Consider the following 24,665-nt stretch of genomic DNA (forward strand, 5'->3'; position numbering starts at 1 on the left):
TTCCGGGAAACTTCTGCATCACACGTGGGCTTCTGCACCAGAAAATGCATGACTACTCCGACACTACAAAAGGCTGGTGACACTGCGCTCTGTCACCATGTCACCTTCTTCCACCATCTGTTGTACAACTGCAAGGCTGGGGAAAGAATATCTCCCCACGCCAAGGCTGCTAGGATAACTGCTACCTAGAATCCAGGCTATAGCAACACTCTCTCTCTCAGCTGGACATCTTTTCCAGGTCAGCTCTTCAGCCAAAATGGCCGTCCCCAGGGCTACCTAGCATCCTTGCTATAGTAACAGCCACTCTCTCTCTGTCATGATGCACTTTGCGTTCGCAAATAAACATGAGAAATTGCATCTGAGCCAGTCTTGCATCTTTTATTTTGGAGTGCCGCTTTTTCCACTTAGTTGGTTTATGAGTTGGTTTATGAGTTAACTGCCTCATCAAAGTTGGTGTTCAAGGTTCAATGTACTTTATTGTTACATCTTGTGTACAGGTACATAAGAGTAAGGCTTAGTTTTTATTTGTATTTTGCACTTTATATATTGTCAATTACTTGCATGAGAGGCAGAGAGGTAGTGCTTTAGCTTTAGCAGCAGTTTGAGGGTCCAATGGAGTTAAGAGGTTTTGTCCAAAGCGCTTTTTAATACTTTTCATTGGTTCAAACCTTAGCATTGATTAATGAAAAAAATTAAATAAATCTAAAATCTCAAAAATGGAGTTAGGTGGTTTCCTCCCGACAGCAACGATATGTTTGCACCTCCAAGACAATAGTGCATGTGTGTCTCAAAGAATAATATTGATATGCTGTAGCCTATATTTATTGTTGATTTTCCAATTTATTCAGAACAGTGTTTCATTGGACACAGCACTACTGTCATGCTAGGCTAACGCTACTGGAGAGATAGTATGACTTAGGGGAGGCGAGATCAGCAACAAGTCTGGTTATAGTGATTTGTACACTCTCCACACACGCACGCACACACGCACGCACACGCAATGTAGAGTGTCGTTCTGCATTATGATGAAAAAAGTAATATCCTTCCCTGGCTATCAGATGCATATTGAACACCAACTAATAAATGCAGTAATATTTGGGAGCTGAAGAAAAAACAACAACAACCACAACAGAGAATATAGAAGATGACGGACAGTTAACATTTTCCAAGGAGGAAAGACTATATGCAATATTTCACTATCAACTGAAAAAGCAGATTGGTTACTTAATATCAACGATGGTGCAAAAACATCTAAACAAACACTTCAGGCAAGTTCCTCAAAACACAGGCGAGCATATATACTGTAGCGTACACACAGCAAGAGACACAGGACAGGAAGAGACTTCCGAGCAGCTGTCAAGCACACAAGACTCACAAAGACGTTGCGGGGGGGAAAAAAGACTCACAGGAAGGACTTCACATCCAGGCCTCGACTTGTGATCTGCCCCATCATGTGATCCCAGCTTCCAGGATCGCCGTGCGAGCGCGCCCCTGCTACGCCTCCCCTGTGGCGAGTGGCGCCCGCCCCTGCCGGGCTGCCCCGTGCACTGCGGGGTGCCACCCCACGCATGCCTGTGCCACCACCACCCCTGCCCCTGTCGCCTCCTGCTCCGCCTGGACCCCCGCCTCCCCCGGCCTGCAGGCCAGGCACAGTGTGCAGCTGTCCCAGGCTCTGGGAGGTGGTGGGGGGCTGGCCGAGGCCCGGGTGGATGAGGGGCTGCTGCAGGCTCTGCTGACGCAGCAGCGTGCGCGGCCGGGCCAGCCCCGAGGAGGGGACGCGCTCCAGCGTGGACGGCGGGGACAGCACAGAGTCCCCGAAGCTGGGAGGGCAAAGGAGCAGGGAGGGCAGGGAGCGCGAGGAGGGCCGCGGTCGGCAGAAGATGGGGCGGTGTAAGGGGGGTGGCGAGGTGGGAGAGGTTTGGGGAGAGGGAGGAGGAGTAGACGTGGCAGCGGTAGAAGAGAGGTCAGGGAGTGGGGGACAGTCATGGGAAAAGAGGGGAGGGGATACGGGGCAGTAGGGAAGGGGAGCCATGGAGGTCAGGTTCACGTCGGGATGGACACACGATGCCACGTCCACGGTGGAAGGAGATGGCGGCGAAGAGGCGGTGGTGACGTGGAGGGCGTTGTTTTTGGAAGAGGACGCATGGACAGGGATGGAGGAGGAGGGGGGAGGAGGAGAGAGGAGGAGGAGGAGAGAGAAAGAAAGCAACGTGAGGCAGCAGCAGTAACAGCAGTAGCAGACATAGCAGTAGACGGTGCAGCCTGAGTGGTCGCTGTGAGTCGCGTGTCTGTCGTGGCCGGGCTGCGTTGGGAAGCACTGCGCGCCCGCTGCTTGAGTCTGCTGTGTCGGACGCGCACGTGCCTCACGCGCCTTTTGAGCATGGAGCTTGCGCGTGGACGGTGTCCGTGGGGGCGTCGGGCGGATGTGCACCGGCGTCGTCCGTACAGGTGCGGAGCGGCTGCGCGCGCCTCTGGGCATGTGGGTCGCGGTTTTACAGCGGCCGGCTCTTCCCAACGAGGGCTTTTTGGCCTGATCAGAAATTCCCATGTCCTCCTCTCGTCTCTTCCTGCAACTTTTTACCTCTCTTGCACGTTACTCCTTTCTCTCGAAATCTTTTCCTCTTTTAAATAGGCTACATGCTACACCTCTAGAGACATCCCCAGCAGCCAACCAAGTCCTACAGTCTCCCTCCCTCACTCAGCCTCTCATTTTCCACCCTACACCCTCCCCTTCACAGACACTGCTCGTCAGAAACTTTCTCTGAGGCTTCACAACTCAATCACTCACTCCGACATCAGAGTCTGAGACAGAAAGCCAAAGACACTAATGTAACGTTAAAGTTCAATATATGATCGCCAACGGCATGCAGCCATACATTGTTCAGCTGGCTTGGTTGATTATGGGAACATAGTTTCCTGTATCATGTTCTTTTGTTATGCTTTCCCAACCCTCTAAATATATCCTCCTCCTCAGAGATCGCCCTGTAATCCAGGGTATCGGAATTAGGTCAGATGAGAGTGCTATTCACATCAGTTAGAAACAGCTCCACTCTGTTGTGCATTACTTCATCTAATGCAGTTTTACGCTAGGCTTTCAGCCTCATCAATCCTATCAATCCTACTAAACAACCACTGTCCAAAAGTTCAAAAGTGTAAGTGAGGTTACCCCCCCCCCCCCCAAAAAACAAACAAACAAACAAACAAGACGGTTTATGGTGCAAGTAAAAGGCGAGAGGAAGCTGGGTGGCTTTTCAGAGTGATAGAAAGGGCCGGAGAGATGGATGGGAGGAGAGAGAAACAGAACGATGGGACAGATAAGAGAGGGTGGAAGAGAGACAAGAGAGAAAATGGGGTGTGAGACATAGGCACAAGAGACAGAGACACTTACATCAGCCTGAAAATAGAATCCAATTATAGACAGGGGGCAACAAGAAAGAAAGATGAAAGGAGGAAGAGAGAAGCAGGGAAGGTAGAGTGAGAGAGATAGTGAGTATATGTGTTGTGGGGTGGGGGGGATCACAGGCACAAAGTGCTAAAGAAAGGTGCAAGAGAAGTGAGAAACTGAAAATGAGTCGCCTCGTTTTGTGATATGCCAGATATAGGCCCTATAAATAAGAGCATGCTTTTGAGGAGAGGAGAGGAGAGCAGAGCACGGGAATCGGGAAGCGCTCAGCATTCACATGTCTTTTCAGCACTAATTGGTCAATTGATAGATTGGGAGCTCATTTCTGAGTAGGTACAGTATTTCAGTTCAGAACTTTCAGTTGGATTTTGCTATGTGAAAATGTGATTGATGCTTAAATTGTGTTTCCGTATATCAGCTTAGGTGTGATTTGTCAGGCCATAGTGTCAATAAAACACACTCCTTGCCTTGTAACCCCACAGACTGTGTCACCTGAGGATGTGAGTCAGTGACACAGCACCATCAGCTATTGTTAGCTTGCCACGCTCACATGTCATTTTCAGCACGTTCCTCCCAGTCAATGAACCTCAATTGACACCAACACACACCTGGACAGCTGGGCTCCAGTCATGCAGCTCATCTAACCTGCCAGTACCGTATGTCCCACCGGCAGCCAAATGAGAACTCACAACTGATAGCACCAATCATACAGTATAGCTGCCATGGCTGTGAAAAATAACTTGCATTATGGATCATGTGTGCATTGGAAATTATGTGTTATTTCTATCCGGTTGATAATTAATTATGACATTATTCACAGACTCGTCTCGACTCGGCACTCACTTGCTGGGTCTCAGTCCTCCGGACTGCATGTGGCTCTGGACAGTCTGCCACCTCCCGGCCTTTGCGCCGTCCGCCACATCGCTCTTCGCACTGTCACTTCGACAAGGACCCCCCCCATCATCCCCGTGCCCAACCGCTGCCCCTTTCTGTCCCCCCAACGCCGCCCCGCTGAGAGAGAGAGAGTGTTGTGAGTGTTAACACCGTCAGGGGGGCACGATTGTGTGGCACGGGAGGAGAGGGGAGAAAAAACACCCAGGAGGAGCACGAGAGAGAGAGAGAGAGAGAGAGAGAAAAAACACACAGGGAGATATATATTGAGAATATTGAGAAACCACATGACCAACGAGGTGTCGAGTATGAGAAAGAGGGAGGTCTACTTTGTCCAGGGAGACAGCCAGGCGGATAAAAAGAGCCCAGTTTGGAGGGAGGGAGGGAGGAAGGGAAGGAGGGAGGGAGGGATGGAAGAGGGGAAGATAGAAAAAGGACAGGAGGTATTCACTGGGAGCCTGTGGAGGGTGGAATACCAGCAAGGAGTCTCTAGGCCGGAGGATGACTACCGGAGCATGCTGCCCATTTGCACTGGTAGGGACCAGCACGAAAGACCGCATGCTGCTGGTTTATCTGGTAGGGACCAGCACGAGAGACCGCATGCTGCTGGTTTATCTGGTAGGGACCAGCACGAGAGACCGCATGCTGCTGGTTTATCTGGTAGGGACCAGCACGAGAGACCGCATGCTGCTGGTTTATCTGGTAGGGACCAGCACGAGAGACCGCATGCTGCTGGTTTATCTCGCACTTGAGTTCTTGAAACAGCGCCCGTTATTCAGGACAATGTAAATGTCTGAATCGTTGCGGGAGAGAGAGAGGGGAGGACCGACTGACTACAGCTCCCCCACACAAACAGAACAGACAAAGCACTCAGTCCTCCCAAGGTGACATTCATTGAAATACATACAGGTGCATCTGCTGCTTTAGTACAGCAGAAGTGATCCAAATACTACTCTCTATATATAATACATTGAAATACAGGTGGATCTGCTGCTTTAGTACAGCAGAAGTGATCCAAATACTACTCTTGAGAATGACTTCAATTCTATTTTTAGATGCTCTGCTTTGCTATACTGTCAGGGTTTATTTGTCACTCGACCGCCAACTGGCATTAATAGGATTGTAATGTAATGCGTCAGCAATGCACAGCAATTGCACATTTACTGAAAAAAAAAAAAAAAAACTATTGATTGTCAATCCAGTTTTCTGCAGGAGGAAACTAGATATCATGTGGTTGCTATTGTTTGATTTCTTAGGTGTACCCAAAGACATTTAATTTCATATTTGTCATAGGCCTGTAATGTTCCAAATTGGGAGAATATAGTTCTCCCAAGTGTGTGTGTGTGTGTGTGTGTGTGTGTGTGTGTGTGTGTGTGTGTGTGTGTGTGTGTGTGTGTGTGTGTGTGTGTGTGTGTGTGTGTGTGTGTGCGCGCGGGTCTTAGTGGACATCAACGATGATCAAAAATATAGCACAGTAGTGCCCTCTGGTGACACCACTGCCATGCTATCAAAGTGCACAGGGAGACAAAAGAGACATGAGGTGTGCAGCAGAGACAAGAGAGAACCTGGTAGTCTAGTGCAAGACTGGGATTAGGGGGGAAAACACACTTGCATGTCCCTTTGGGAAGGTCACCCTCCTTTCTCATATAAATTCCTGACCAATTGACCTGTCTCAACACGTAGCAAAGACATCAATCACCACAACACTGCCGTAGCGACAGTTGGAGCGGGAAAGGAGCGCACCGCGGGCCTCATTTACGCAGTCAACTACAAAGGTTACTGTCATTACTCTCCAAACTACAAGCACATGAAGACCACAAGTCATCTTGAACGCTTCAGTATGCACCCACCTGATGTCTCTGTGTACTGTATGTGTGCATTTGACAGTTCAACGGTTGACTGCCGGAATGCTACATGTATGAGAGAAAAACAGACTACGATTCATATCAGCTATCTCACTTAAAAACGTGGCAAACTACTAGCCATGTCAAATCATGATAATGATTTACCTTAAGCTGTGTCACAGCCAGTGATGATGTTTATTGAACAATTGTCGGTATTGAATGTCAAAGCCCATACATTTATAAATGAGGCCCGATGTTGCTACAAAGATTGAAAGCTGCTGATATCAGCAGGATCCTGGTAGGATGAATGATTTGCCCCCCGTCCGCCTGTTGATTGTTGCCAATGACCTCAGGAGGTGTCTATTACTGTAGCTTGCTTGGATTTAGGAGGTCAATCTCTGCAACTCCTCTCGACATGCCATCTGGCTTAATAAGATTCTACACAATCTTTTCCGTCTTATAATTGAATGGCAAACTCATTACAGTATCTTATCGGGATCATGGCAACAATATCTCCCACTATCTAAAAACAAGCCGTTTGTAATGATCCGAACCGGTGTCCACTTTCTACCAGTTGACGGCAGCAACACAGCTTATGGGGAGGACAGAGACAATGGAAAAGACCGATTTATGAGCCCTGAATCACACCCAGGGGGATATTTTCAAGGACAATGAATTTGGTCTAAAGGCAGATTCTGGAGATCAGCAGCCATCATCTTCAGGCAGAGCTTACAGTGATATATATACCGGTATATATATCAAATGGAAAAGCTCATGCATGGACATTTTATTACACACAGTTTACAATGCTTGGTCTGTTGAAGACATTAAACATTAGTTTACAGGTGGCTGGCATTAGGACTGTCTACTCTACTGTTAGAAACTTCTCTCAATGTGAGCTTATCACGCACAAGTGGCAACTGAGTTGTTACAGTATGTTGCATTAACAGGAAACTGATTACAAATAAATAAATCATTAGACTAAACTCTCATGGCATCAGGCAAATGTTTCTGTACCTACAGTTTGCATATATCAGAAGGACCCAGAAAGATGCAGTTACAGTGCGAGAACACATCATACATTAGCATTAAAAGGGGATCAGGAGAGGAGCCATGACAGATGGAACAGCCTTTAAACCATATACAAGTGAACACTGGTGACCACATTAGTGCCTAGCGTAACGGTCAACCATTCACAAGCACAACCACTGATACTTTCAGTTGACACACACAGAGAGGAGGTAGAAAGATAAACAGACAAACAGAGACAGGTAGAGAAAGATAGGTTAAAGCATACACCTATTTGCAGAAGGGGTGCGGGGATGTTACGAGTGCCACAAGGGTTGTCCGTATCCATGGGAGTCTCCATGGGAGAAAGGTGAAAGATGGAAAGTTAGAGGTTAGGAGTTAGTCGGGCTGACAGGGCTGTAGGGAATGGGGGGCATCGGAACATGCACGCCTCGATATCCATTAAAAGGTCAGAGGACTTGAGCAGTAGGGGTAGAATTAGCCCAGTGTCAGTGAGTGGGTTGGATGAGTTTTGCTGCAGTCAGTGCTGTGTGTTTGGGAATAGCTGAATGTCCCCCCCTGTCAGGTGTAAAGGAGCAACTTGGACACTCAGGCATGAAGGAAGCATGAGTTCAAGTCCGTTGCTCTCCCCTTGTCCCCCATATATGGGGACTAGGTTGGTGGAGGGTGTGTAGAGCCCAGGATCACATTAGATGATTGACACAGGGGTGAAAAATGGGTTACAAAATCGTGGGATAAAAAATATATTAAAAAGGGAATAGCTGAATGTCTGGCATGGCGATGCTGTAATGTGTCTATGACATTTCCTTCGCTCCCATTTCCTACAGATTATGAGCAATCATGGCTAACGATTAGTATTTCCCAGTGTGTATACTGCACATTAAGACGGCTTATTGTTTCTGTCATTGGTGGAGATCAAGAAAGGAAATGCAAGTTTATGAAACAAGGTGGATGTGATTTAACTTGGCCTTATAAAATCAATGTTTATATAACGCAGTATGTGTCATAGTGCTTAGACTCTTCCATATGATGAATGCCACGGTGGAGGAAGGGAGGGGAGAGAAGGAGAGAGGGAAGGAGATAAGAGGGAATGACAGAAGAGGAAGGAGAGGTGAAAGAAGGGCTGGGCGATATGACCTTCAAATCAATAACACGATTATTTCAAACTTTTGCCTAAATTATGATTAGTGCACTATTATACAGATAAAATAATGAACAAAGCAGATCTACAAACTCACAACGCGCCGCACTGTGACACATTGTGAGCTTGTAGATCGTCTATTTTTTCACCATTGCAGCCTACAAGGAAGTACAGGGTCAAGTGGTCAATCAGACAAATCAATTTAGTCGATTAGTTGGCTCTAAAAATCAGTTTCAACATATTTTCTGTTAATTGTCCAGCCCTAGGTTTTGAGGGTGCCCCCGCCTCATTACAGCCCTGCTTTGGGAGGGTGGTGGTGGTGGTGGTGGAGGGGGGGGGGGGGGGGGTCTCTTACCAGCGCTGGATCAAGACTCACTTGAGCGTGAGGCGAGGATCTCCGTATGGGGCATAGGGAGAAATGTTTAGTAGGAACTCCTTGGGCGGATAGGAGCTCCACCTCTGCTGCACTGTGCTGCTGTCATTGTTATTCCAAAAGTCTCTGTCTAGTTCACTGTGTGGCCAGAGAGAAAGACAGGTCAGAGTATCACAACCATGGACAGGAGGCACTGATTGACCCTTCACACAATGGGCGAATCACACATCTTCTTGGCTATATTGAGGAGGGAAGTCAGCCTTATACAGCAGCGCTCAGCCGGACCCGACGAACTTCTTATTGTGAAGTGGTCAAATCATAGCAGAACAATGTGCTGTCTCATAGACAGATAGACAAGGAGAGAAAAGATGAAGAATCATGGTCTAAGCACCACATACTATACAACATACATGAAATACATTCGGTTCATCTGGCACCACCACTGTCAAAATACACATTTCGGTAAGCATGGAGACATCTGGCTCAGTCACCCTTGGTGTGAAAAGTGAGTAAGCATGACAGAGCATAAGACTCAAAGGCAGAGAGAAGAGGTAAACCACAGGCAAAGAGGGGGAAGAGGTGAGCAGAATCACTGATGTCATAAGAGTCACACAGCAGTGGTTAAAGCTAGAGCAGCAAGGAACAGAGCAGGGGGGCTGCCATGTGCACAGAGAAGAGTTTAAAAGCTGAAATGATAAACAGAGAGCACACCAATGCCGCTGGAGCCAGTGTGGAGGGAAATATACAAATTCAGAGATCCTGGGGAGCCAAGGAAAAAAGAAAGAAAGAAAAAAGGAAAAGAAACGTTCACAGAATACCCATCCTTCACACTTGATACCATCTCCACACAGAGAAAGTCAAATAATATGTAATGTAAGCACACGCCCAAACATAAGAGAGATGACAGAAGTAAAAAAGAAGGTGTTGATTTGAAGGGGTTAATAAAGGCTGTTAATGCATAATTCTTATAGTGTTACAAAGCTGACATTTTCTTGTACTAACCTATGAACTTCCTTAATTGAGAGACTGCAGGAACTGTAAGAGGCAAAAAATGGAAAACCTCCTCAATGTATAATGTGTGGAGTGGATTAGCAGGGTGGGGGGAAACACCCTTCTATAGAGCAAGTACAGGGTTGTTTCTGCTCCTGTATTTACCTTAAATCATTGGCAAGCTTTTCAGAGACTTGGCTAAAGGCCCACACTTAGGGACACTTTCTATCTTACAACTCAATGATAACAGAGATGAAGATAATCGCTGTCACAGGTAAGATAAGATAATGCAGGACCAATTTACGATTAAATCACTTAATTATTATAATTTTTCTTCCATGTCTACACTGCTCCCACCCCACCCCTTTCAGAGATAATGCCCTGATGGAGAACTTTGTTGAACGTGTTTTGATTTGCGTATCATGTAATGAGCGGCAGAGCCAAGAAGTGTTGATTATCATGGGACTGTTCTGTCCCATCCTGTTGCCAGACACCTACTTGATGGCTTTCTTCTCCCCTCGCCCACGTGACGAATCAGGTGTGTCGGCCGTCTCCACCCCTGGCTTCCTCTTTCCCTTGAGCCAAAGAAGATCGAGAGGGAGAGAGAGAGGAGAGAGAGAGAGAGAGAGAGAGAGAGAGAGAGAGAGAGAGAGAGAGAGAGAGAGAGAGAGAGAGAGAGAGAGAGAGAGAGAGAGAGAGAGAGAGAGAGAGAGAGAGAGAGAGATAGAGATAGAGATAGAGATAGAGATAGAGATAGAGATAGAGATAGAGAGAGAGAGAGAGAGAGAGATAGAGATAGAGATAGAGATAGATAGATAGAGAGAGGTGGTGATAAGAAAGGATGGAAGGGTGGGGGAGGGGGAAAAATTACATTTAGCTTACATCCATCATCTTTGAAGCATGTTTTTCCACTATGCTAATTTCAAGTATAAATGCCACCGCTATTATTTAATGAGCTGTGTAGGGTCAGTCCTCCACCTGATGGGTCTCCTGATTACGCTCATCAAAGTCAAATAAAATATGATTTGGAGAGTCCTTCCCCGACTATGACTGCAGTATCACTCTAAAGGCCCTGTAATCCACAAAGCTAGCGGAGAGAAGGCTCTCTAGAGAGTCCTACACAAGCTTGATTTCAACCACCGGGTGCATCATCTGCTGTAACCATGGCAATAATGGCAAGGCTTTGAAAAGTCCATGGGGAGTTTTGTACTGGAAAAGCTAATTACTCTTACAGGTGCTTCACATGTGTCACAGTGCAGGTAATCAGTGTTGCCAAGTCTTTTTTATTATCACCACCTTTGGACTTTGTTTTAAAATGGACTCCTGCCTTGAAATGAATTTAATGCACCAAAATATGTGTCTAATACAGTATATACATGTGGTATATATAAGACAAAGTGTATATACTGTATATAGTCACTTATTTTGGGCTTGTTTTCATAGACCTGGCCGCTTGTTCGATTCGTCTCTCAAAATCTGGAAAAAGTGCAGGTAATCTCTTGACACTTGGCTGCAGGGAATAGGGATGGGATCCGTCAAAACTGGTCCTGCCCTCTTCATCTGCTTCCCTGAAAGTGATGCTCTGATACACATTTAGCGAGGTGGGTCCTCCATTCAACAGAATTTATATATATAGTTCCTCTGGCATCGTCTTGTTGGATAAGTGGATATTTTCTTGGCTAAGAGGATAATTTGCTATAGAGACTGCTAGTTTTGTGGTCCTCGAGAGGGCTGGATCCTCCATACTGAATGCTTTGCTCTCTTAGGGCACGGGCACATACATGCGCCAAGAAGTGGCAAGAAGACGCCTAGTCCAGGTGTTGCTTCCTGGTTTAAAAACAGCTTTTGATGGATGGAAATGACGCTCATGCGCGGTTTCAACTTGCAGTGTCGTCAAAGGGTTTTCGTTTGTTTGCCGGTGCGTCAAGTTGCAGCCGTGCGTGAGCATCGTTTACAACCACCAGCTGTTTAAAACCCCAGAAGAGACACCTGGGCAAGGTGTTTTTTTTGCGGCTTAAGTGTGCTTACAGTGCTTACAGACTGGGTGGGGCGGCCTTCAGGGAGAGCAGCTCCATGACTGGCTTGTCCAGACCTGCCCAATGACCACGCTGAACAACAGCAACGACAGACAGCAAGGCCTTCCATTAATGACAGTCAGATCAGGATTGGATCAAGGACACCCCAACAACAATCTATAAAAATTCTGTGACTGCCTGTTCACACATAACGACCAAGTACACAAACACACAGCCAGACGGCTATCATTGGGAAAACATCTATTATGGAAAACATCAAAAGTTGTGTATGAGTCCTTGTAGAGCTTATAGAAATTAAAATTGCGGTGCCAGCCGGCCGCCTGCATGACCAGCTTCAGCATACAGCAAGAGAGCTATACGGCACACTGTAGACATGTGAAGTGCACTACTGTAGCTGTGACGACAGTCTCTGCAGTGTTTTCAGTCCACATGCAGCCCACGCTGTGGATGTTGCAGGCTTATTGTTTAGACCCTTTAAACAGACATGACTGACATATTGTGACAATACTGCGTGCCACAGAGAAACATTATATCAGTCCAGTCACACGCAGCGAAAACTAAGCCAGAGAGCGCACATCTATTGTATAATCAGTATCAACCTGAAATAGAACAGTCAACACTGAGTCAATGCTGTGCCCAGTGGTGTAATTTTTTTACTCAAGTAAAAAAGTTGTACTTAAGTACAACTTTGAGGCACCTTTACTTCCCTGGAGCATTTCCAATTTCCAATACTTTTACTTACTGGTACTTAGTACTTACTACCTATACTTACTCCACTATATCTGGGATCAAAATATTGTACTTTTACTCCACTACATTAATTTGAAAACTTTAGTTACTATGTAGATTTTGATTATTATTAAAAAAAAATTCAATAACCACTTCAGTCCTACACACATTTCGGCCATTTGAAAATAACCGATCCACAAGCTCACAATGCGTTGACGCATTGTGAGCTTGTAGATCTGCTATTTTCAAAATACTTTTTGAAAACTTGAAATGGGACATTCTGCCTAAAGAGTACTATACTTCAATTCAATGTTGTCAATTTTGAATTCCAGACTTTTACTTGTAACTGAGTATTTCTACATTGCGGTATTGGTACTTTTACTCAAGTACAAAATGTGAGTACTTTATCCACCGCGCTGGCTGTGCCCATAGGAAAAACAAACTGTGAACATAGTTTAAACAGCTGCATACACAGAAGTGTATTGAATGACTCTAATCCCTGATCTCTGACTCTGATCTCTACTAAATGGTAAATGGTGCATTTATATAGCGCCTTTATTCAAGGTGCTTTACAGATTGTGCATTACATTCACCCATTCACACACACATTCACACACCGATGACAGATGAAACCATGCAAGGCACCAACCTGCACATCGGGACCAATAAGGGGCTCAGTGTCTTTCTCAGGGACACACGCTACCTCTGGGTGAGCCAGGGTTCGAACTGGCAACCTTGCGGTTCCCAGCCAGCCACTGAGCCACCGCCACCCCACTAAAATGATCAGTAACAGAATACTAGCTTGCATGGAGCAACGGCACGATGCCCACTGGTGAGCTTTTCTCTGTAACTTGGCTTATTGTCTCAATAAAAAAAGTAAAGCTAACAGAATGGTACAGTATGTCAACAAGAGGGAAATGAGAAAAACAAAAGGAAAGCTCGGGTATTGATCTAACAAATGAACAACACTGCACTTGGCTTAACACAGCCACAACATTTGTTTATCATAAATTCCAGTCAATCCACTTGTGTCCTTTATGTGTGCAGTGCTAGGAACTCTAAGTGCAAATGTATATCTGAGATCTAGTTGACAGGAACTTCTGTCAATGTGCAGATGTCTGCACTGTACATAATGCCTGCATTCAACTTCCTAGAGCATAATGTCATTACTTTATGTCACATTCATATTTGTTCAAGATTGTATGTTGCTAACGGCCGCCACATCACTACACATCATTATCATGGAATCTGGAAGATGAGCAGACATACACTACACCACCCTGACATCACTACAACATAATGCATATATTTTATATAGTATGTTATAAATTGCATATTTAATCATTTGTTTTAAATATATATATACTTTTAGATGATACATTTCCTTTTTTTTTTTCAATGGTGTCAAGAAGAATTTTATTGTAGAGTGTAACCTGGTTCTGCATAATATGACTATAGCCTAAAGGACTTGAAACCTGAAAAGGAAAATATGATTATGCATTAGAAATACACCTCTAGGGAAGCTTGTGTATTATTCAACAGACTCTTAACATTTTTAGGAACAGGAATAAAATGGGGCATTTGGCCTAAATGGAAACATGACCACCGCAAGGACTTTATTTAATTTTATTATTCTATCAGGGCCCTATCTTGCATTGCCTTACCCCTTATCCCTAAACCTATTTGCCATTTTCTTTTACTATTTTGACATTTTAAAATAGTTCGAGTAGCTGATCTACTGTACATCGACACATTGTGAGCTTGTAGGTCGGGTATTGGAACAATTTTAAGGGGTTGCACAAGATATAGCCCTAAGTGTTTGACTGTTTGACCGTTTTTACATTTGTCTAACAAACTAAACAATCAATCAATCAATGGCAGCTTGACTAATAGAGAGAGGGACATATTTTATATTGCTGCTGTCGAGTGGAGACCTTTTGTCCAAAACCGTTCCTTTTTTATTATTATTTATTCAAATTAAAATAGTGAAAATAGCAGATCTACAAACTCACAACATGTAAGATCTGCCATGTCATTTTCACCACTTTAGTTTTTTTTGCGACAGTTTTTTTAATTAAGTATAAGGCATTTATTAAAAAAAAAAAAAAAAACATCAACACGTGTGTGTGTGTGTGTGTGTGTGTGTGTGTGTGTGTGTGAGCCTATAGTGCGAAAATGGTTTGGACTCAACTCACATAGCACCCGCGACATAATTTTTCATCCACAGTGGGAGGGACTGTTGGAGGTCCCAAACGTGGAATGGATCTATACCAGCATGAGGATTTCTCACCTCCCAAAAATGCTGAACAACGACGACAAGGATGTTAGTGAGGTGGCTCGATCCTCCCTGTTCCTGGACCTAAAGAGGTGTAAGGTCCCACTGACCAGGGAGTTAGAACCACACTTTGACTGGACCTAAAGAGGTGTAAGGTCCCACTGACCAGGGAGTTAGAGACACACTTTGACTGGACCTAAAGAGGTGTAAGGTCCCACTGACCAGGGAGTTAGAGACACACTTTGACTGGACCTAAAGAGGTGTAAGGTCCCACTGACCAGGGAGTTAGAGACACACTTTGACTGGACCTAAAGAGGTGTAAGGTCCCACTGACCAGGGAGTTAGAGACACACTTTGACTGGACCTAAAGAGGTGTAAGGTCCCACTGGCCAGGGAGTTAGAGACACACTTTGACTGGACCTAAAGAGGTGTAAGGTCCCACTGGCCAGGGAGTTGGAGACACACTTTCTTGGCTTCTGGAGAAACCCAGCGGGAAACTGAACACCCGGCCGTTCCGCTGGCTTTGGGGTTTGGTCGGACTAGCCAGACCTAAATGACCTCTGTGTCTGGAGTGTCCCTGGAGTGGGTGCGGTCTAACGCAGAGACTGTGAGGGTCTCAGAGGACATTATAACTGACCCCCTCACCCAGGTCAGGGCAACGGTCACCTACCTATGCTGGACACAGTCACCTGCTAACAGCTACAGGTGCCAGACGAGTCTTCATGGATGTACACCAACAACAACAACAACACTGGATTGGACTAAAACTCCAAGGGAAACTTGCATGCCTTCCCTACACTGATCACTCTGTATCACACGCATTCATTAAGAACACTGCACTCATTATCCCATTCACAGTTAAGGCCAGACTACAAGTCCTTCCCACCAGACTCAACCTTTCCATCTGGTTCCCCACCACTCAGGTCCCTCATTGCTTGCACCACACCACAGAACAGATCAATGAAACAAGCTGTCACACATCTTGAACGGCTGTTATGCATACAAAGGAATGTATATAGCACACACCATGATATAGCACGCCATGATAGAATAGTGGAACTCATAGCAAAGGACATATCAAAATATCATGCATCTTCAGTGAGAATGTACAAACATTCCAGGGTCATTCCACCCATGTTCCAACTCTGTGATAACCTTTACATCATCTCTACATAAGCTAATACACCAGATATTGTTGTGGTTGTTGTGGAAGAGTCCAGAGTAGTGTCTGTATTAGAGATCGCCTGCACCTTTGACCATAGCCTAGATGAAGCCTTTATGACCAAGGTCATAAAATACCAACCACTTCTACATAACATCTCAGAGCTGGGCTCAGGGTTGGTGGTGACTCACTAATTAATCACCTGATGTATGTGGATGATTTGGTCATTTTCAGTCCGTGCTGGTCTCTAACAGCTCCTGGGCGTATGCTCACAGTATGGTCTTGATTTTAATATAAAATACAACGCTAAGAAAAGTAAAATCATGATTATCCGAAGTAGGGACAGACATTCAGTCTTTCCTGATATCCATCTGGCTGGCACTGCCCTTAGTGTGTGCTGTGAGATCACTTATTTGGGCCGTATCATCTCTGATGATCTTTCAGATGACAAGGACATCTATAGACAGCGACAAAAGCTGTATGCCCGAGCAAACATGCTGTGTCGCAAATTTAGCATGTGCTCTGTACCTGTGAAGATATCGCTCTTTAAATCCTTCTATAGCCTACACTGCTGTATACTTTGGTGCCGCTATAGACAAATTCAGAAATGGGTCTCAAGGTCGCAGCTTACGTATTTCCTGTAGGCGGAGCCGACATAACTGTGGGGTAAACCTGCCTCTTAAAAAACCTCTTCTACTAAGGTGAATGGTAGAGTGACTGATGTACAGTCTGCCTCAAATGTTCCTCTTTTACCTGCTTTTTACTAACACTAACATTACAAAGATGCCCAGAACATTGGGATGAACCTGTGTAGTTTATGGATGCTCCAACAGTAGCGGCAACATTAAAAAAAAAAGAAAAAAAAAGAAATGTCAAAATATCCACTGTGGTGGCTGAGAGCAGAGCCATAGAGTAATGGTTGAGACAAAGCAGTGAAAGGTCCTGAAAGATACATACCATACCATACCATCTTTATTTCTATAGCACATTTAAATAACAACAAGTTGTACCAAAGTGCTTTATAATAAAATAATAAAAATCACAACTTCATTTAAAAAAAAAAACAACATACAGTACACAGTGTCACTTTCAACATAAAAAAGCTCATACTATGCTTGGAAAAGCCAAAGAATAAAAATACGTCTCTTGAGGCGTGATTTAAACACCTGAAGAGTGGGGGCTTGTCTTATGTGCAGAGGCAGCTCATTCCAGAGCTTGGGAGCTGCCACTGCAAAAGCCCGGTTCCCTCTGAGCTTCAGCCTTGATTTAGGCACCACCAGGAGAAGCTGATCAGAGGACCTGAGGGTCATAAGGTTTGAGCAGTTCAGACAGATAAATGGTTGCCAAACCATTTAAACATTTAAAAACAAAAAGCTAAACTTTGAAATCAATCCTGTATCGCACAGGAAGCCAATGGAGGGAGGCTAGTACAGGACTAATGTGGTCTCGCTAACAGTCTTACCCAATACCCAATCTTTCTGTATTATGAACACAAGGCTGCTGTACTGTATACCTATACCACACTAAGCATTTAAAATATGAGGTATAAAGTACAGCAGCCTTGTGTTCATAAAACAGAAAGATTGGGTATTACATAAGCTGCGACCATGAGACCCGTTTCTGAATTCATCTATAGACAAAGCAGCATCAGAAGACTCACAGTGGCCTATAATGACTGTATGAGGCTGCTGTGCCAATTAGCCTCAGTGCTAGCCAGATGTTTGTTAGTGCCGGGGTACCTACCTGCTCTGCTGTACTACGTAACCTTATGTACAGGTTCATGTGTAGGGCATCTGAGTCAATAAACGACATCATCGCTGTAATATATGTCAGATTCTCATCTAGATTGTGGAACCATTGGCGCACATGTTTGTATGTCAGAAACTGAACAGTGTGGGATATTATATTTTATTTATTTCATTTTATTTTAATTTAATTTAATTACTGTTATATTGTATTGTTTGTGATATGGATGTCCCTGGGTCTGAAATAAAGATTGATTGATTAAATGATATATGGGTATACCGTATAAGGGTCATAACCATAATGTGGGCATATACTGACATGACATTAGGGACCGCCATATATGGGCATAAAAGGGATAAAGAGTTAAATGGATATCTCCATATATGCTCATATTGGCTGGATTGCGCTGTGGCCTGCATTGTATGTATGTGTATATACGATTCATATCACTGTGTATAGAGAGAGAGAGAGAGAGAGAGAGACAGCAACGGCGGGAAAGCTAAAAATAGAATGCAAAATAAAAACGGGAGGCAGCTAGCAAGATGGGAAATACATACAGAGAGGAGGATGGCAGGCGAGACAAAGGACGGATGGGAGGGACAGGTGTGAAGAGTGAAATGGTGAGGTGAGAAAAAAGAATGAATGACAGGAAGTCCCAGGTGATTCGGTTGAGAAAACAGCCATTCTCTCTAGTCTGCCTGGGAGGGATTCAAACACCCTGTGATGGCTATTGATTGAGTATCATGATCCTCACCACAGGCACTGGCAGGCAGGCACGCAGGCAGGCACGCAGGCAGGCAGGCAGTCACGCAGGCAGGCAGGCAGGCAGGCACGCAGGCAGGCAGTCACGCAGGCAGGCAGGCACGCAGGCAGGCACACAAGCAGGCAGGCAGGCACGCAGGCAGGCACGCAGGCAGGCACACAGGCACGCAGGCAGGCACACAAGCAGGCAGGCAGGCACGCAGGCAGGCACACAAGCAGGCAGGCACGCAGGCAGGCACACAAGCAGGCAGGCACACAAGCAGGCAGGCAGGCACGCAGGCAGGCAGGCAGGCACGCACGCACGCACGAACACCACCCAAGCCTCACACCCTAATCCCTATTTGAACTTCAACCAGTTGAAGAGACCAGAGAGGAGAGGTGGGAATTTTTACCCGAAGCACAAACACAAGATGACAAACGAATAGCTAAAATTCAAGTCCCATTAAATGGGACTTGTTGCTGAATTTGAGCTATTATGAGGGTCTAACCGTTAGACTCTAGTCTATCGCAAGGCCATGGAAGAGTGCGCATTTTTGCATCTCATTCTCCACTCAAATACCCTTGAAACCACTTAAGTCTAATTTAAACCAGTCATCTTCATAAGCAAGGGGGGGCATGATTATTCACTGGCATCTGGCTCCGAGTCATGGGATTCAAAATAGCTCCAGCCAATATACGTAATGATGAAGCAATTACGAGAGACTAAACCCAAATCACAGCTAGCCCCATCTTGAAAACTCCTCACACTTTTGAACAAAGCCCATTAGAGCATGATATTCAAGCGACAGCATTGCAGCACGGAGCAGCACAGCGAGAGAGAAGCTGCAATGCTGCAAGCTACAATGGTGGACGGTGCTGAGGGTGTTGTTGAAGAAGATTAAAATATGAAAGATAGTGTAACCACCACTCTCTATCTGGCTCAATTGGCAGTGTGCTTGCATTCCAACGCTACAGCTGTGTTTGTTTTTAGCCTCCATGCTCGCTCAATATTCCCACATCCCATAAACCGTAATTAGCCAAGTAGTCCATTAAAAAAAATCATCGTCCGAATACAAAGTCATCGGTTGATCATTAAAATTAACTCCTACATAGATCATGTACTGTATTATGTCAAAACAATTCTTATCTGTGTTATTTTGTGTGCGTCATTATATCATGCACACGCTATAGTAACTGCCTAAGGGCATTATAAATACAGGACAAAATTAGAACATTAGATGAAACATATTCTATACAGGATGTGACTAATATGTGACAGGCCAGGGGCCTTTACATCCATGAAAATACATATTTAATTGAGTCAACGCAGGGAAACGTTGAAATGATGCAGCTTAATTACTGTTCTCCTTCCTCTCCCTTCACCATCGTGTACTGTACTGTAGCGACAACCAAAATATTGGCAGGTTCACTGTTGATACAAGGCTGATAAGAGCCTGCAGCAATGATCCGCTCCCTCCCAATCGGCATTGCTCGATGCCGGTCAGGTACGACCTCCACTCACAGCCACGTCATGGATCAGGAGCCACAGATCAGACTGGAGGGCCTGTGAATGCCTGAGTGGCTGCTGTCCAGACAGACAGACAGACTGGAGGGCCTGTGAATGCCTGAGTGGCTGCTGTCCAGACAGACAGACAGACAGACAGACAGACTGGAGGGCCTGTGAATGCCTGAGTGGCTGCTGTCCAGACAGACAGACAGACAGACTAGGGCCTGTGAATGCCTGAGTGGCTGCTGTCCAGACAGACAGATAGACTAGGGCCTGTGAATGCCTGAGTGGCTGCTGTCCAGACAGACAGATAGACTAGGGCCTGTGAATGCCTGAGTGGCTGCTGTCCAGACAGACAGCTGATATGATGACACCAAGAGCCTGTGACAATACTCAAGTCTAGGACAAAACACATTAGCCAAGGACGTTTCAGAGCATTTTGGTGCCCTATAGTAGTGGTTCTTAACCAGTGGTCCTTGAGGGCATTCCAGGTGGTCCCCAGCTAAATGATGGAGAGTTGCTAACCAAATGGACCCTTATAGATCTTTAACTCTCGAGAGCATAAAATGAAACCAAATGGACCCGAAAGGGTCTATTTGTTCTGAGAGTCTAAAAGTCTAAAAGTCATCAAATGGTGGTCCGTGGCTCAAATGCCCAATAAATGGGCAAATGACCACCATTGATTGATTGATTGATTGATTGATTCATACTACAAGGTACATTGGTACGATTATACAAATGGTGCTAGAAGGATAACACAAAAAGCCTTAGGGCTTGCCTGTCTCCATTGTAGTCCTGTGTGTTCCATCATCACTACTATCTATCACGGAGGTAGTGTATATTTAGCTTTGCGTCATGTTTGTGCCACTTTGCAAATATGAGTGGCAGTGTTTACAATGAAACTACAGTATATAACTCCATTCACGTATGCCAGGGGTGTCCAAAGTGTTTCCAAAGTGCAGGGAAGAATTTTACGTGGCCCTCGGCTTCATACCTGAATTGTATTAATGAATGGCTCGCCCAACAGTATGGGACATTTTTACATTGAAGTTTTTTTTATGCACCTGGGCATTTCCCAGAGTATAATTTGTCAGGATTCATTAGCTTGTTCCTTGTTCTCATTCTGAAGGGGTCAAAGAAAAGCTATTTTATTTCATTTTTTACCTTGCACGTCTGGTTATTATTTGGTCATGTATAGTTGATTGGTGTTTTAATATTTTATAATATGGACCCCTTTGAATAAAGTTTGGACACCAATGTATGCTCATGTTTGTACGTCATCAACACTCAATCAGCTGTTTAAAACTGACGTCAGAGATCCCTGCACTGCTCCATATTTTACTTTCAAATAAAATATACATTCAAAAACATATAAAAAAATTACGGTCCACTCATGCATTAGAATGTTCTTTTAAAGGGTGAGGTGGCTGAGATTTTTCCATTACTTTTGTCATTTATTTTTGAACAGTGCAGCCGCTCTGAGTCAGTCAGTCAGTGAGTCAGTCAGTGAGTCAGTCAGTCAGTCAGTCAGTCAGTGAGTCAGTCAGTCAGTCAGTCAGTGAGTCAGTCAGTCAGTCAGTCAGTCAGTCAGTGAGTCAGTCAGTGAGTCAGTCAGTCAGTCAGTGAGTCAGTCAGTCAGTCAGTCAGTCAGTCAGTGAGTCAGTGAGTCAGTCAGTGAGTGAGTCAGTCAGTCAGTCAGTCAGTCAGTCAGTGAGTCAGTCAGTCAGTCAGTCAGTCAGTCAGTCAGTCAGTCAGTCAGTCAGTCAGTCAGTCAGTCAGTCAGTCAGTCAGTCAGTCTGTCTGTCTGTCTGTCTGTCTGTCTGGTAAGGGGTGTAATTTCCTGTGTTCTGGTGATTGGATTTCTTATGTGTGGGCACGTCGGGTGGACTGAACCAGTTAAAACGTAGGCCTACAGAAACTGATTTGATGACGCAATGTAAGACCCATCTTTCATAATAACCATTCATTATTTAAGTGAACATCTCTGTATGATTGCGTGCACTTCCATGGCCCCCTAAGTGGGGGTCTGGGAGTCCTCCCCCAGAAACCTTTTAATAGTGCTCTGGTGCATTTTGGGACCAAATCCAGGATAAATGACAATGTACGTAGGAGAGACTCCTGCATGATCCAGGAGTGTTGGTGTACTCAGCAGGAGCAGGTACTGTGCAACATGCCATTGCATAACATGCCTTCCAAATTTGCATCGTTCCCAATTGAGTCCTAGTAATACGCGGTGCATTTTCTGAGGCAGGCATAAGGGAGAACAAACAAAGGTGACAAGGAATGAAGACCTTTCTCCTATGACCTTTACCAGGAGAAGCTGGAAATCGAATCAGAGACCTTCAAGCCCTCAGTCTACCTCCTGACACACTGCCACACCAAATGACGCAGAGGCTCTCTAAAGGTATGCTGGGAAATGTCAACTCCAAAATGTAATTTTTTCAGGAAATGAAGAAAACCTTATATTTAAATAGTTTTGTGACTTTATATATTGTCAATTAATTCCATGAGAGGGGGAGAGGTGGTGGAGTTAGCTGTTTTAGCTAACTCCACCACCAAAAATCAAAAATGGAGTTAGGTGGTTTCCTCCCGACAGCAACAAATTATGTGTAGTTAATGTGGGAATGAAATTATTGAAATTATTTATTGTATAACTTTTATTCAATGCTGTACTGCAGATTGTACAATATGTCTGCATCTCTTTGTTTAAAACAATAATTGATCACAATATTTTTTACATACTGTAAGAAGCAGGAAATAACTGGTGAGTAAAACTACCGAGCACCTGGTCTATGGCGTGACCAGCATGGCACATGAATATGTATAACATACATTATACATCTATAATAGGCTGTCTCTACTAGGACTTGAAAGCACTGTATGCCTGTTATGCAAATCGTACTGCACATACAGTACCGTCTATTCAGGGAATAAAGTATTCACCAGATAAAGAGATAACGAGAGCTGGGTGGATCCCAGAGAGGTATTTACAAAAGAAACATACAGCCAGAGATCTGTCAAACTTGCCTGGTGAAAGTATGTTTGATTAACTAACGAGTCAGTCCTGCAATCAATATGGTGAGCAGAAGTATGCAATTTTTTTACGGCAAATGCATGATTATCATGGTATTAATGGTTGCATCTTATCACCGTACCATTTTCCTATAGCACTCCCTCACATTAAGCGGCGCCACATTTAATATGGTTAAACAAAATGAAACCATGCGGCTGGCATTTCCCCCACAGCGAGTGGTCTGGAGACTATAGGCTTTAATTAACTTCTTAATACCACTCAGGACAACCAACAATCCAACAATGACCAATGAGCCACAGCAAGATATGTCGATATGAGGGGAAGGAGGGGGGGAATCAAACGCGCTGCATATAGGACCACGCCGTCTTGTCCATGGGAAACTGGACGGTTGATAGTGTGGCCTTGGCGGGGTCATTAGGCCAATACAATGTCACCCTGTCTCAGGCTGTCCCTGTGGCTGTGGCTGCCGCGAGGCGCTGTCACAGAATGGAAATAAGATCCATTTACAGCAGTACTCTGGAGAGGACCTCTGGGACTCTCCAAGGTGCAGACAGCGGAGCTAGGCTCCTCTTCAGAGCAGAAGACAGGGTGTGTGATTCACTGCTCCATTTACTTTAATGTGCAATATTGAATGTAACATCTGATGTTCCGGCAAGGGGTGAAAACATCGTGAGACTCAACCGCACCTCTGTCCCATTTCAGCACAGACCATTTCCTCCCACTTGTTCATAGAGTCTAACTGCATAAACGAGGTATTATGGTGAGGGAAAAGCCCAACTGGCTCTAGATACTTTGTCTTACAACAAATAGTAAAAACAACAGACCTACAAGCTCAGGAGGACAATGCATTGCATTATGAAACGTTGCACGGTATGATGGTGATGTGTTGAGAGCTTATAAATCTGCTATTTTGTGATGTTTTTGGACATTTTGAAAATGTGATCAATCACACCCGTGTGAAGTGAAAGAACAAAATCCAAAACTTGTACTAATTAATAAATGGCCCAATATACACCTACGTCCTCAACACCATGTGGCACGACAAACAATCTGGTAAAACGGTAAAAGGTTGTAGGTTAGTTGTCCTCCTAGATCACATAGTACATCTGGTTGCCCCTCAATACAAATCCATTACATTATACATAATATAGCAAAATGACTAAAATAGAACAAAGAAAAGGCTGAATATCCACAGCCACAGTTAAACCAGGAAAGTACCTGGAGGCTCTGGAAGTACAGACAGAGGATATATTAGGCTAATAGTTTACTAACATTGTCCCCGTGTCAAAAAAAACCTTTGGGTTGACCCATTCCCCTACCCCTAAAGGCAGGGGAATGGGGTTTTAAGAGGGTTTTTGACAACTGGGGACAACTATGGGAGCGTACCTATGTTCCCCAGGTTCTATGTTCTCCACCCCGCAAAAAGGTGCTTTGTTCCGCTTACAATAAACCTAATCCTAAACCTAAGCTTAAATCTAACCCTAACCTCACACCCGTAATGCCGAACTAAACTAACCCTGAACCTAAGCCTAAATCTAACCCTAACCTCACACCGGTAGGCCTACTGCCGAAACTCTGTGAATGAAATATTAAATGTCACTAAAATATATCCCCATATAATCAAAATGAATTATCAAAGCATCAATATTTGTTTTGAGGTTTCTTACCAAGTAGGCCTACTACATGTAGGTTGTACACCTCGTGCCTCCAGGGCCCCAACAAACACTCAAATCAGGCTTCTGGCCAAACATGAGGCCTCAAACC

The 24,665-nt window shown here is 44.8% G+C and overlaps 1 protein-coding gene across 1 annotated transcript in view; it reads right to left on the bottom strand.

The window, feature by feature from the left end:
* Window positions 1-24,665, bottom strand: part of syt7a (synaptotagmin VIIa) — a gene marked incomplete at both ends in the record, with an annotated part of 104,872 nt that overhangs the window by 31,852 nt on the left and 48,355 nt on the right. The window contains 3 exons of the mRNA XM_083763305.1: window positions 1,407-1,820; window positions 8,685-8,819; window positions 10,170-10,246. Coding sequence (XP_083619431.1) covers window positions 1,407-1,820; window positions 8,685-8,819; window positions 10,170-10,246 — 626 coding nt within the window. The remainder of the gene's footprint in view (window positions 1-1,406; window positions 1,821-8,684; window positions 8,820-10,169; window positions 10,247-24,665) is intronic.

This window comes from Protomyctophum parallelum (assembly GCF_964188405.1).
Source record: "Protomyctophum parallelum genome assembly, chromosome: 4".
NCBI lineage: Eukaryota > Metazoa > Chordata > Actinopteri > Myctophiformes > Myctophidae > Protomyctophum > Protomyctophum parallelum.